The sequence below is a fragment of the Hippoglossus hippoglossus genome, chromosome 24 (genome assembly GCF_009819705.1).
Source record: "Hippoglossus hippoglossus isolate fHipHip1 chromosome 24, fHipHip1.pri, whole genome shotgun sequence".
Lineage (NCBI taxonomy): Eukaryota > Metazoa > Chordata > Actinopteri > Pleuronectiformes > Pleuronectidae > Hippoglossus > Hippoglossus hippoglossus.
The window spans coordinates 4,775,915-4,789,284 of NC_047174.1; the positions used below are offsets into that span (position 1 = coordinate 4,775,915).

Here is a 13,370-nt window from a genome sequence, read left to right on the forward strand (position 1 = left end):
CCGTCAGTGACATGCCACGACAACGTTTACGAGGTCTCACTCTGCTGGATTTATTGGAGCTGCAGAGACACTTGTCAGTGTACCGTGATGTTACAGAGTGGTGGTTCTTCCTCTCACAAACAATCTTTGACAAGCACTGACAGGCGTGTGCAGAGAGCAGACACACCGACAACAGACAAGTTGAATTTAAAACTATTATCAAGTTAATTACCAGCAGCTTATTCGACCACAAGCCAGCAGCAGCACACTTGATAGTTTAATATTCGGCAGCAGATAAAAACAAGCAATGTTTTTTAATGGTTATTAGCATACATAGTTTCACTGTATATACCATCCATATGTCAGGTTGTTTGACAGATTCCAACCCTGATTTAGATTCAAGGATTTTTATTTGTCAGCAAGTGCAGTGAATTGAAAAGTGACAAGTATCGCACAACTGTGGAAGAGACGCCAAAACCCACTAAAGAAATAATCTCAACACAACATTAAAGTTTAAATAAAGTTCTCTGTTACCTTAAAGTAAATTCACTGACCTGACAGGTGGCCTCAACCTCTGAAGATATTGGAAAAAGTACAAACAAGCAAGAAAGTAGTTCCAAAATTTTAGTGTATAACTTTTTAAAACACATTTATTCCCTCAGTTCATATACACAGAAGCACATTTAGTACTACACACTGTGTCTGTTCACTAACGACCTCCTCAGAGGGCAGCGTTTGCTCGTCTGCTCCGGCAGTGAACCTCCGCTGGTCTGTGATGTACGAGCACAAACCTCTCAAAACAGAATGAGGTAATTCAGGAGGCCGTCATTTTGGTCAGACTCCAAAATCTGCATGGACTATGAAAATACAGTAATCAGTACAGTCTGTACGCTCGTCAGTAATCATTTCGTTTCAGGAGCAGAACTTGAAAACTGTTTTCTTGAAACTTAATAAATTACTGTAATCAGAACAAGAAGTGGTGCCTATGATACTTTGAGTTTCATAAAATGTTCTATTTTTTCTATATGATGATTTTGACTTGTTTCAGAGTCGGCTCTGACCTCAGAACTTTTCACCAACAAGCGACAGAAAGATCCCAAACAGCTTTTAAAGGATTGAAGGGATTAACTTGTTATCGCTGACTCTGAATTACAGGATTATTCAATACCCGACACCTGCGCACTAAACAAACTCCATTTAAAACAAGAGGCTGTTCAGCTGATGACAGGAGGTTTTGACTTTACTAAATCAGCTGAGGGAAATATCACAATTTTGTGTAACTGATTGCACAACAAAATGATCTTCAGGTTGTGTGGGTGTCTCTTTCAACCTTTTGACCTTGTCTTTGTCTCCGTGTGCAGGTTCCTTCATGTACGTGGACGTCTCTCAGTACGACGTCGGCGAAAAGGCCCGGTTTCAGCTGCCGGTCATGAAGGAGAATGACACCCACTGCATCGACTTCAACTATCTGCTCACCAGCCCCGACGGCTCCAGCCCTGGCACCCTGAACGTCCTGGTGAAGGTACGAAACATCCACCCACACAGAACAGAATAAAGATATAGTGGTTTGTTTGTCTTAATGTGAGGCTGGTTTGATTTCATGGGACACTTAAGATAAGTTTGTCAAAGTCTTCAGTTTAAACCAAACAAAATGTCCCTTTACATCTTTGTCTAGGTTTAAATCACAATGTTTAGATGAAATGTTTTGATTTGACGACAAGACTATTTTATTTTATGGAAAAATGAATCAGATTCGACAAATTACAAACAATCAAACTCCTCGTCTGTCATCTCATCCTCCTGGAAATTTGTGGAAGTTGTTAAAAAAAGGTTCTTGTAAAGGTTAACAGGAGATTGCAGTTTTTATTGGTTTTACCATTTACTGGCTCTGGCTGCCTATAAATATGATAAATTCAGTTCACACTGCAGATTATTTTTGCAAACATGATCTCTGCTGAAGTGTCCTTGAGAGAGATATTGTGTGGTTTACCCAGAGGATCTGCACTGACCTCTGACCTTCTTGTTTTGGAAACGGACTTACAGAGTTTTCAAATATTACATTTTGAACAGTTTTATTGGAAAAACAATACATTGGATGGACTTTAGTTATAAACATTTAAATATTTGTGTGAAATATTTAATCCCTGTCTTGTGTCTCTCTCCCTCTAGGTGAACAAGGGTCCTTTGGCCAACCCCATATGGAACGTGACGTCCTACACCGGTAACGACCATCTCACAGTACACCTCATTCATTCATATTCTGACACGGTTGTGATTTTCATTCACTTGACTCGTTGTCGTGCAGGTAAAGACTGGCTGAGGGCTGAACTGGCTGTTTCCACCTTTTGGCCTAATGAATATCAGGTAACTCCCTTAAATAACAACCAACGGCCGTGTCAAGTTGTGTTAACGCATGATTCCTTTGTCATGCACGTACTGCTTTATTTCCAGTTGTGTTCATGTGACTACACACACACAGATTACAAACTCACACACATGCTGTGAGGCAGGCAGCTGATTTATTTGTGTTGACTGAGGCTCAGGAGGTGACGACGAGGCTAGAAAAGACACTGAGGGAAAACTGTGTGTGTGTATTTGTGTGTGTGTGTGTGTGTGTGTGGCTTTACGTGTTTTTAATAATAAACACAAAAAATATAAGCTTCACAGAGGTAACACGTATCGCAGGACAGTTGCAATTAATTTGATTACTGTCTGTCTCTTCTTCATTGTTAATTAATGTCAGTCAATGTGATCTGTCTCTCTTTGTGTGTGTGTTTTTGTGTGTGTGTGTTGGCTGGTGTTGACAAATGTGTGCACGTTGTCGGGTGGCTTGTTCTCGCAGGCATACACACACACACTGATTATGTTAACACACACAGCCTGGGGACCATATAATATTACTGTAAGGCAAAGTGAGAAAGTATCCTCCAAATGGCCCATCTGGTGCCCCCCCCCCCCCCCCCCGCCCCCCCCTGGTGACTATGGGAGCAGATCACCGTCCTGAAACTCGTGTGTCAACATGTTTTAATTGAACATAATCATCCGGGTTTGCTGAGGCTTATGTAGGTTTTTCAGGCTATGAAACAGGTTATTAGATTTGTGGTTATGAAGCTATTTCCTATCACGTTGGAACATGTTTCTGTGTTAGCACTTTGGCTTGAGTTGTAATGAGACTGGTTCCACCACAGGGAAGACTCGGCACATGCAGACATGTGTAGGCACGCGCTCACACACACACACACACACACACACACACACACACACACACACACACACACACACACACACACACACACACACACACACACACACACACACACACACACACACACTCTCACACACACACAGCTCTGTTTAGGTAGACCTTGTTATTACTTTTACTTCACATCACATGAGGTGAATGAGGATTCCTCAACAATCACAAGTTAACCAAACTCAGGTTTAAATTCCTACTGTATCAAGAGCTGCTGTGATTAATCTGTTAATCGATGAGTCAGTAATTTATTAGCTATAGAATATACCAAAATAAGAATATACCAAAAAATATGAAGCGATGAAGAAGAAGTTATTTACGGTTAAAGAAATTAGTAGTTTTAAAAACGTGGTATCAGATACTTACGATACTTATTTACTTACGATACTTTATATAACTATGGACTGTTAATAACGTTTTTGACATTTCATACACAACAGTCTACTTTTATTTCCAGTGAATTTCTGGCAAGGTTGTCTTTCATTTACATCTCTATTCAAAATCCCACTGCTGTTTTTCATCCCCCCCGGTTTAACATATATTTCCTCAAGTAAATACAAGTACGTGTTTGGAGACAGGTGGCGCCTCGCCCCAGCTGCCATATCTGAGGATTCAGACTATAACAAGAAATGTAAAAAAACAAAAAACAATCCCCTCCCTGCAGGTTTAAACATTTTTGATTCTGTGCCCATACTTGCATATATCAAAATGATATATGTGATTGGTTGATAAGAGGATGTTTGCTCAACCCGACTCTGGAGTGATGATGTGTCAGAGCTCAGCCTTCAGCGTTTCACAGCCGCTTTGCCCACGTGAGAACTTGCCAACACAAGCTATAAGTAACTCTCATCTCAGTTCAAATGGATTTTAATTGTACGGCACCAATTTATAACATGTAACCATTATCTCTCAGGCACGTTCCTGAGAAAGGTTAAAACCGCACAGTGATGACATGAGACTTGACCTAATCACACCCCTGCTTATTTATACTGAAGTAGATTTAGAAAGAAGAGAAAGTCTCAAATTCACACACACGCGTGCAGACGAAGGAGACGTTTGATTTTTTTCATGGCGGCTTCCAAAACAAACGTGCACATAATGACAAGCGATGATCAGCAGAGTGTGGAGGGAGAGACGGGCGGACGGGCGAGCGAGCGAAGCCGGTCGTCACACAGACAGAGATGAAGGTATTAAAAGTCAACTGATGACTTTCTGCCGTGCTCCGCGCTGAGCGATGAGTGAAAGATGATAGGAGCGAGAGACAAGATAGATTGGTGGAGGAGGGAGGCAGAGGGGGGGGGGGGGAGTGTGTGACAAGCAGGGGGTGATAAGCTATGGGTAAACAGTTCACGGCAGATTTCCTTTTACAGGTGATGAATGACAACAACGGCTCACCCCCTCGCTCTCTTTCTCCCTCTGTCTCTCTTCTGAGAGCGACCCCCGCTCCCTCCTCCTCCTCCTCCTCCTCTGTTCATTACAGTGCTGCTCTCTGAGTAAACACTCTTGGAAAACAGAGGAGACGAAAAAAGAGAGAAATTAGGGGCTGAGAAATGTTTATAAAAGGGGATGGCGACGAGCAGAGGGAGTAGGAGGGCGAACACATGGACGAGGAGGAGCGAGTGGGGGGGGGATGAGTTGGTTGAGATGGATGAGGATGAGGAGAATCTTCGTTATTCAGACCAGGAGTTGATGAACGGAGATGGTGGCGAGCTGAAGCACCTGTTGAATGCAGAATTTACACACTGCTGGAAATACAGGATTTAGAGAAGCAGGTTAGCAAAGGAATCATAGTGATAGTGTTGATAGATGGAGATCGTGGTGGGGGATCATCATCTGCCAAGATAATCCTGAAGTGTGGGGGGGTTTACAAAATATTGTTAATGCTACAGATTGAGTCGGAGCCTCCCCGATCTCGAATAATCGGCTCCGACAGAATCCCTCAATAGCGAGAGTGAGCGTTCCACACTCCGGTTCAGAAGGTGGCGGTACTGAGCACGTTTTTGTGAGATTTCAAGTCTCTGGAATTTCCACTGTGAAATCGTTTCCTACAAACGGCAGGTGTGTGGTCTGACGTTCTGGCCAAATCGACAGGTGTGTGGGCTCTGAAGATTAGAAATCCATTAAATCTTTGTGTATTTGGTCGCCCACGTTTTTAAACAATCAGTCAAGAGTTTAAAATCCTCCAGTGTGCAGCAGCCCTTAGAGAACAAAGTACGTTATGGGGATCATTGTAGTTGTGGAGATATTTCAAACAACTGTTGTGACAAATAAAAGTAAAGAAATTAGTGTGTACGTGTTATTTTTGCCAGTGAAGAAACAGATTTAGCAAAACAAGTCGCGTAAAGATGAAATGAAGCCGGAAAAAGACAGAACGTGAGGATAATGAAAAACAAATAGATGGGCTCTCACATTTTATTCTCCACCTCACCACATTGGCTTTCAGTACTTATTATCGTTTCTTTGGCAGCCATTTTGTGTGTACCAAAGGAGATTACTGTGATCCAGCAGAAAGTACCTCATTTATCCTTTTCCTGATTTGTTGGCCAGATTTTGTAAATCCAGCTGCAGTCAGGACGGCAGCTTTGTATTTATCCAGTTTTATGCACAATGCCGGTGTTCTGTGATGATTCAGAGTGGAGCCATCACCCCATGCTTCTCAAACTGCAGCTCAGAGGCACAGTTTATTATTTGGTTTGTGATTTGCAAGCAGAGCATTTGTAGGTTATGTCATTTCAGTTTCAGACATTTTTGCTTTTGTTGTATTTTGTTGTATTTCGTACACTTTCAATGTTCCCACTGCTCTGACGGGTGATTTCCTTCTTTTGGTTATGTGCTATTTGCAAAGATGTTTTTTGTAAATACAAATAAATACAGATACCCTCTCTGTCCACAGGTCATATTTGAAGCCGAGGTCTCGGACAGCAAAGCCGGCTTCATCGCCATCGACGACATTCAGGTGCTCAGCTACCCGTGCGGTGAGTCATTAGCATGCCAGCAATTAGTCCTAGTTCGCTGAATAGACGCTGATAGCTTTGGCCACTAATTAGACTGTACCTGGGATGGTTTCTGTTGCAGCTGAATGGGTAGATAAGTGGGAAGGTGACACCGGAGAGGAGGGATGCGAAGGCAAGTCGTGGAGAGAAATGAGAGGAATAGAAGAAAAAAAAAGAGGAGAGCAAGAGATTGTGAGAGGGAGAGAAAGAGGGAACAGGAGAGAGTGAAGCGGGAAATGAGACAGTATTAGGGCAATCATGGAGAGAGAAGATTTTGACCACTCAGCACTTTCTCTCTCTCTCTCTCTCTTAAACACACACACACACACACACACACACACACACACACACACACACACACACACACAGAGCGAACAGTAGCTGTCTTGTCTGGCGCTGACAGGAAAGAGATGAGGGCTGCGATCCATTTTAAATTCTCACTCTGTGTCGAGTCTTCTTCTCTCCTTTGCTTGAGTGTTTCCTTGCTGCTCGAGGCCCCCCCCCAAAAAAAAAAGTTGTGAAGAACTGTATCTGTTAACAGACGCGTGTGTTAATTCAAAGCCAGGGGCCGGTTCCTGGAGGGTCCCTATGTTTTTGAAAGGAACCAATTACAACTCCTTTTGGTCATCTGTCTCGTGGCGGCACCGAAATCTTTGACGGGAATTTTGTTTCTTAATAGATTCTATTGATTATAAGTCAGAGAGATAAACTGTCTCGCGTCGTCCCCGCGCACAGGTTCTGATGTCCTGGTATCACTGCTGCACTTGTCTCTGTCAGACCTCGTCGATATTCCTCTGAAAGAAATATCTGCACATTAATTTTGTCACTAATGCGAAGCAGGAATCTGAGTAATTATAAAAAAGAAGAGCGTGAGTCTTTTGAGGTCAGAGGAGCAGCACTCCTAATAGGAAGGAGCTCGTATTTGAAAAGGAATTAGTACTTAGTCTCCACAGTGGAAGCATTCATTCTCACAGCTGCATTTCTGGACACACAGGTTTGTGTGTGCATGAATGCATGTGTGCAAGCTTGTGTGTGTGGAAGGGTGTGTGTGTTTTTCATTCACCAGGGGAGCTGCTATGTATGATTGCAATCACCTCCCCGGAATAAAAATGTCATAGCCGAACTGCATCTTCGGGGTTTAAAGCCTCATCTCATATTTTAGCGTAGTATTTAAGAACTGGAGGCTATGTGAATTATACACACTGAATGTGACATTGATGTTTCCTCCCAGTGGCAACGCAGCGCCGTGTTTTGGTTTCATCTGACTCTGGTGAAATCTAATCGCAGTAATAATGAACACACTCCTCAGGGATATAAAAAGGCCCGTAAATGTGTACGTGCGTCCGTGATAAGCCGACCTGTTTGTATCTATAGCTCCCTGTGGCTCCGTCGCCTCATTTCCACTTTTAGCAGACTCAATGAAATGAAACTGAAAAACACATTTTAAAACACAGAATAATGCAACCTTGCTGTGAACTTATTCTAATATCCCTGCTTGACCATTTTTCCCTGCAGATAAATCCCCTCATTTTCTGCGTCTCGGGGACGTGGAGGTGAACGCCGGACAGAACGCCACTTTTCAGTGTATCGCCACGGGACGAGAAACGTCCAACAACAAACTCTGGCTGCAGGTAAAGCTACACACACAAATGCACACCTTGTTTATCAATAAGAAGTGTGTGTTGAAAGAGGTTCTACACAATATTTCCCGCAGTTCCCATGAAGGTTTGGTTTTATGTGAGATTCGCGTGTTTTAGATATCTGCTATTCTCACAGTGTTCATCTCTCTCTCAAACACACACACACACACACACACACACACACACACACACACACACACACACACACACACACACACACTCACACATACACACACATACACACACGACTCCAGGCCATACATCCTAGCAGCTAACATGATTAAGACTTTAATAGCTCCTGATTTCATTATGGCTCTATTGTAGTCATGACCTTCAAACCTGCTGTCAGTTAGGCAGAAGGGGGGAGTGAGTGTGAGTGTGTGTGTGTGTGTGTGTGTGTGTGTGTGTGGTCCAGTGCTGCCTTGTGACCTTGAGCAAGGCAGTTAACCGTTCACGACCCCTGCGGCACCTGATCTATCTGTCTGTGTCTCGTCCGTCTGTGATCCAGAGGAGAAATGGAGAAGATATTCCCGTGGCTCTGACCAAAAACATCAACCACAGACGCTTTGCCGCCACCTTCCACCTCAAAGAAGTCACCGGTCAGGATCAGGATTTGTACCGCTGTGTCACCCAATCGGAGCGCGGCTCGGGGGTGTCTAACTTCGCAGGTCTCATCGTCAGAGGTGAGGAGGTTATTTACGATATTTAGTTTCTCTTGCGATTTGTTGTTTTTCTGGGGCTAAAATGGGACACTCGACAGTGACTAAGCCAAACATTGGACAGTTGCTATGTGTTGGAGGGTTTATTTAAATCATGACCCTGTTGTTGACCACATTTGTGTGTTTTTTTTTTTTATATATATATTTTGTGCCATGACAAACTTTGCACTGCAACTTTTAGAATGTCAAACATCTTTCCAATCAGATGCACATTCACTGTGTCTGGCTAATGAGGAGAGGTGGTGTGTGTGTGTGTGTATGTAGATGTCTGCACGCCAGCCTCGTGTTTTGTACTGTGTGTGTGTGTCTGTGTGTGTCTGTGTGTGTTTGCCTGCTGCAGTTGTGTCAATGTGCACATGTTGTGTGTGAATGGAAACTGTGTGTGTGTGTGTGTGTTTGTGTGTGTGTGTGTGTGTGTGTGCGCGCGTGCTCCAGCTGTCATATGCAGCTGACATGTGGTTAATAAGGTGTCACCAATGTGTGTTTGAGACGGGATGCTTTATTCATTCACATCCAATAGCTTACATATTCGATTCATCTCCCAGAGAGAGACAGAGGGGGAGGGCAAAGAGAGAGAGAGAGAGAGAGAGAGAGAGAGAGAGAGAGAGAGGGGGTAAAGGCAAAAAGAGATTCAGAAAGACTGATACCGGAGTGACAGAACGGAGGGAGGGAGGAGGGAGGAGGGGGGGGGGGGATGCAAACAGAGCAAGTGGAGATGGTGAGAAAAAGTTAAATGTAAATAGTCAGCTCATTATCCCGAGAATATCCATATCAGAATCAGGAATATGTCTGAATATGTGAACAGCTGAGCGGAGACGTGTTTATTATTCTGCATAAGAGATGGCAGAGGAGAATGAAATGAGAAATCAAAGCCGGAGCCAGCACCATGAATATGAATATTAGCCGGTGTGGCTCAGATTAGGGAGCTCGCACACCGTCCGGCGGAGGCGTGGTGTGGTCCGAGCAGGACGCCAACACAGCCGGGGCGAGGGTTCAAATCCGCACCGGGAATGAAAAGGTTTTCCTTTAGTCATAAGATCTGGAAGTAGTTTTAGAGATACACTCTCTCTGCAGGACCTTGCTGATTTAGTAAGAATACATAAGTGGCTAATGTTTATTTATTGTGAGGCTCTTTCTTGAATATGAGAAGGCGAAGATGATAGAGATGAGGAATCTGCACAGCAGGAGATATGTGTCTAAACATGAATAGGACCAATCTACATATATGAAAATAGATTCAGGTTCAAGAAGATGCATAGAGTGAGCAGTGCAGCGTTTCATGGCCAGGCGTTGAAAAAGCTGCCACTTTCGCAATCTAGTGAAAAGATGCTTTTGGAGCTCTGAGGGATATTGGTGATTATGAATATTGATCCGGAGTCTGGTTGTTAGAGAGATATCACAATAAAGGGGAGAACGAGTACTGCATGTATAACTGCGGAAGGAGAGGAGCCTCATGTTTATTTATTAGCAATATCAGATGGGAGATGAGAGCCAGAGAGAAATCAAAGAAACAGGGAATGTGTTTATTTCGCTCTTGCGAGTCGGAGATTCGCAGCTTCCTGCAGGACATTGACGACCGCGGATATGGACGGAGTTAAACTGCATTGCTAATGTTTTTTTACTCTGAATATTTAAATATTTATCTATAACGTGAGGGGGGAAAGATCAGGGATGGGATGTTACTGGAGGAATCTGGTAGGATTCTGGAGAACAAGAAAAAGAGGGAGAAGGAATCGCAGGGAGCTGCCAGAATACGACTTTTGTACATTAGAGATGTTTGGCAGGAGGACAGCAACCAGGGTTTCATCTTCAAAGCCTGGAAAGTGGTCCGCTGGGCGACGTGAGATTGCCTCGGTGCAGGTACACACAGGCCCGGTCTATTGATATTTATAACATGCAGATGACAGAGATGGTGCGAATAGCTTCTCCCTCCGTGTCCGGGAGCTGTCGAGATCAGAGAGGAGAAGCACATTTTTCTAGACAGAGGTGCATCATGGGAGCAAGAGCGGCGGGGACATGGGAATCCCACATCACACTTGGAGACATTTTTTCCCCCCCCCAGGAAGCAAAGATGTGACAAAAAATACACTTATCAGTACATTTTATTTCTATTGGTATGTAAGTGTATGTAAATGTGTGTATGTGTGTCTACTGTATGTATGTATGTATATGTGTGTGTATGTATGTATGTAAATATGTGTATATGTAAGACTATGTATGTGAACATAACTGCATTTGAATGTGTGTGTCTGTATATGCATGCGTGTTTATGGATATGTCAGTGTGTGTGTGTTTGTGTGTGTGTGTGTGAATGTGAATGTGTGTGTCATTAGTGATTTGGTCAGAGCCGAGCTCTAATAAAGCCGTGCCCTCTGGTTCCTACGGTGACACAGCGCATCATCACGCCAGCTTGTATCTCGCACAGGCACAAACACACACAGGCACAAACACACACAGGCACAAACACACAGAGGCACACAAACACACACAGACACACACACACAGACACACCGATACCCAATACATCACCATGCCAGCTTGCATTACACACAACTCATGGCCTAAAAAGCTCGGCAGCATTTCTGTCACACACATGCATGCACACAAACACACACATATTAACTTAAGCGGACACACAACTGACTTGAATTTAGACAACTGTCTTAAACCTGTAATGGTCGACTTCTAAAATGTCATTTTACTTACTTTTAACCTATCACACACACACACACACAAACAGACGCACACACACTTCCTCTCACTCTAAGTGATGGTGACAGGTGGAGCTCGAGGCGTTACGGAACTACAGGAAACCTGCGACCACTGGTGGCTGTTGATCCGACTGAAACACACACACTTACTCATACACGGCCTCCGCTCGTCCTGGAGGTCAGACGTCCTCCAGTGAGAACCACAGTGATGTCAGCAGCACTCTGTGAAAGCTAAACTTTATTGACAAGGTTGCTGACGATGGACAACAACAGGAGAACATGCCTAGTGGGCACCGATGAAATATATTTATCGTCTTTCTTTTCTTTTTTCTCGTTTATTCACTTCATCTTAAATCGTAACATCTTAAATCATCCACCAAGGCCTCAGGAGTGTTTTTTTTTATTAATGTTAATACCATTGAAGAAAGTGAAAACAAATGAATCAAGGAGACGAGTGAGGTCAGAAACAATACGCACATTTTTTGACGTTTTCCCGATTTTGATTTGTTTTGTTATTATCATTTAGATTTGACCTAAAAAGTGACAAATGATGAGAGGGTTCACACGTGATTAATAATAAAAAAGACGCTGACAACAAACCCATCTCAAAAACAACACCATTGATGATTTGTTATGTGTTTTTTTTTTTTAGGTCAACCGTTCAAATGACAAGTGATGAGAATAAAAAGAAAAAAGAGAAATGAAAAGCACGAGCCCGTTTCAGCTCAATCTCTGGAGTCACATAATGACCCACTTAAATTCTTTACTGTTTCATTCTTATGTCTATTATTCATCTTTTAGATATTCAATAGATTTTTTAAAGTAGAACACAAACATGTATTCAGGTTAACACACATGCTGCGAGCGGGCGAACCTACTGTTTTGTTGGCTTGAATAAATCTTAGTGAGTTTTATTTCTTTATTTGTTTATTAATCATCAAGTTGTTTACTTTGTGTATTTGATGGCGTCGGGAGCTGACATAGTGTTGACGTTGTTGGTTTTCACTTCAACATTCATTATCAGAATTTGACTGTGTGTGTCTGTGTGTGTGTGTCTGTGTGTGTGCTTGCGTTGTGTTGCATGTGCTGTCAACCTAGTGTTTCATCTTTTGCTATAAAAACACTTCCCTGTCTGCACCTCTCTGACAGCCGCACACACACACACACACACACAAAAAGTAAACACAAACACTCGCATCCAGAGAAAAAGAGACAACAGCAATGCAAAATATAACTATTAATGGAACCAAATGCACGGTAACACACACACACAGACACACACAATTTGGATAACGCTCACTTTGATATGATCTGATAGATGCTGGATTGCAAAAAAAACATTCACACACATTTCCCTCTATCTTCTTGCCAATTGCACAGCAGTGTGTTTGTGCCTGAAAGATCAAATCTGGATAATTTACTGTATGTGAGACAAATCACAGCGTGTGCATATCTGTGTGTGTGTGTGTGTGTGTGTGTGTTATTAATGCCCGTGTTGATCTGCGTGTGTGTCAAGTATGTGAACCTTTGATGCAACGTGTTTTAAGGTTGTGTGTGTGGCACTTGTTGCACTTGTCAATCACAGACGTGTGACAGTTTGCTCTGATACACTCAAGTACAAACATACACACAGTGTTTTTTTCATAGAGAGTTTTCACAACACATGTTCGGGTTGGGTACGGCAGCACGGCGTTAAAGTGGAAAGCACTCACAGCAAAGTGGTGCCGGTTCAAATCCCCTTGTGATTTCTGTGTCTGCGTGGGTCTTCTACATGAGTTAGAGAGAAAACATTGGTGAAATTGGTTTTACATTGGAAGATGTAGAGTACGTGAGCGACGCCGTGAGCGGCCGCGGCCAGAAGCCGAAGCAAGAAGAGTGCAGGAAGAATCCAGACGTATTTATATTGCAGTTATCGAGCAATTACTCTTCACAGCCCCTCTCAGACAGGCACCTCATTACTGAAGTGCAATGTTAATCTCATGTCTGAATGAGCACACCAGTCACTTTAACATAAAAGTCACGACGGCCGTCTGCCTGGGTCGGACCACAGTGACATTTTCACGTTTCTCTCAACA

General features: G+C 43.1%; 1 protein-coding gene across 24 annotated transcripts in view; it reads left to right on the top strand.

Moving 5' to 3' along the window:
• Window positions 1–13,370, top strand: part of ptprk (protein tyrosine phosphatase receptor type K) — a 95,334-nt gene that overhangs the window by 49,199 nt on the left and 32,765 nt on the right. For all 24 annotated transcript variants that reach the window (XM_034579667.1, XM_034579671.1, XM_034579666.1 and 21 more), the window contains 6 exons: window positions 1,341–1,501; window positions 2,149–2,200; window positions 2,285–2,343; window positions 6,126–6,207; window positions 7,741–7,856; window positions 8,374–8,548. In XM_034579667.1, the coding sequence (XP_034435558.1) occupies window positions 1,341–1,501; window positions 2,149–2,200; window positions 2,285–2,343; window positions 6,126–6,207; window positions 7,741–7,856; window positions 8,374–8,548 (645 nt within the window). The remainder of the gene's footprint in view (window positions 1–1,340; window positions 1,502–2,148; window positions 2,201–2,284; window positions 2,344–6,125; window positions 6,208–7,740; window positions 7,857–8,373; window positions 8,549–13,370) is intronic.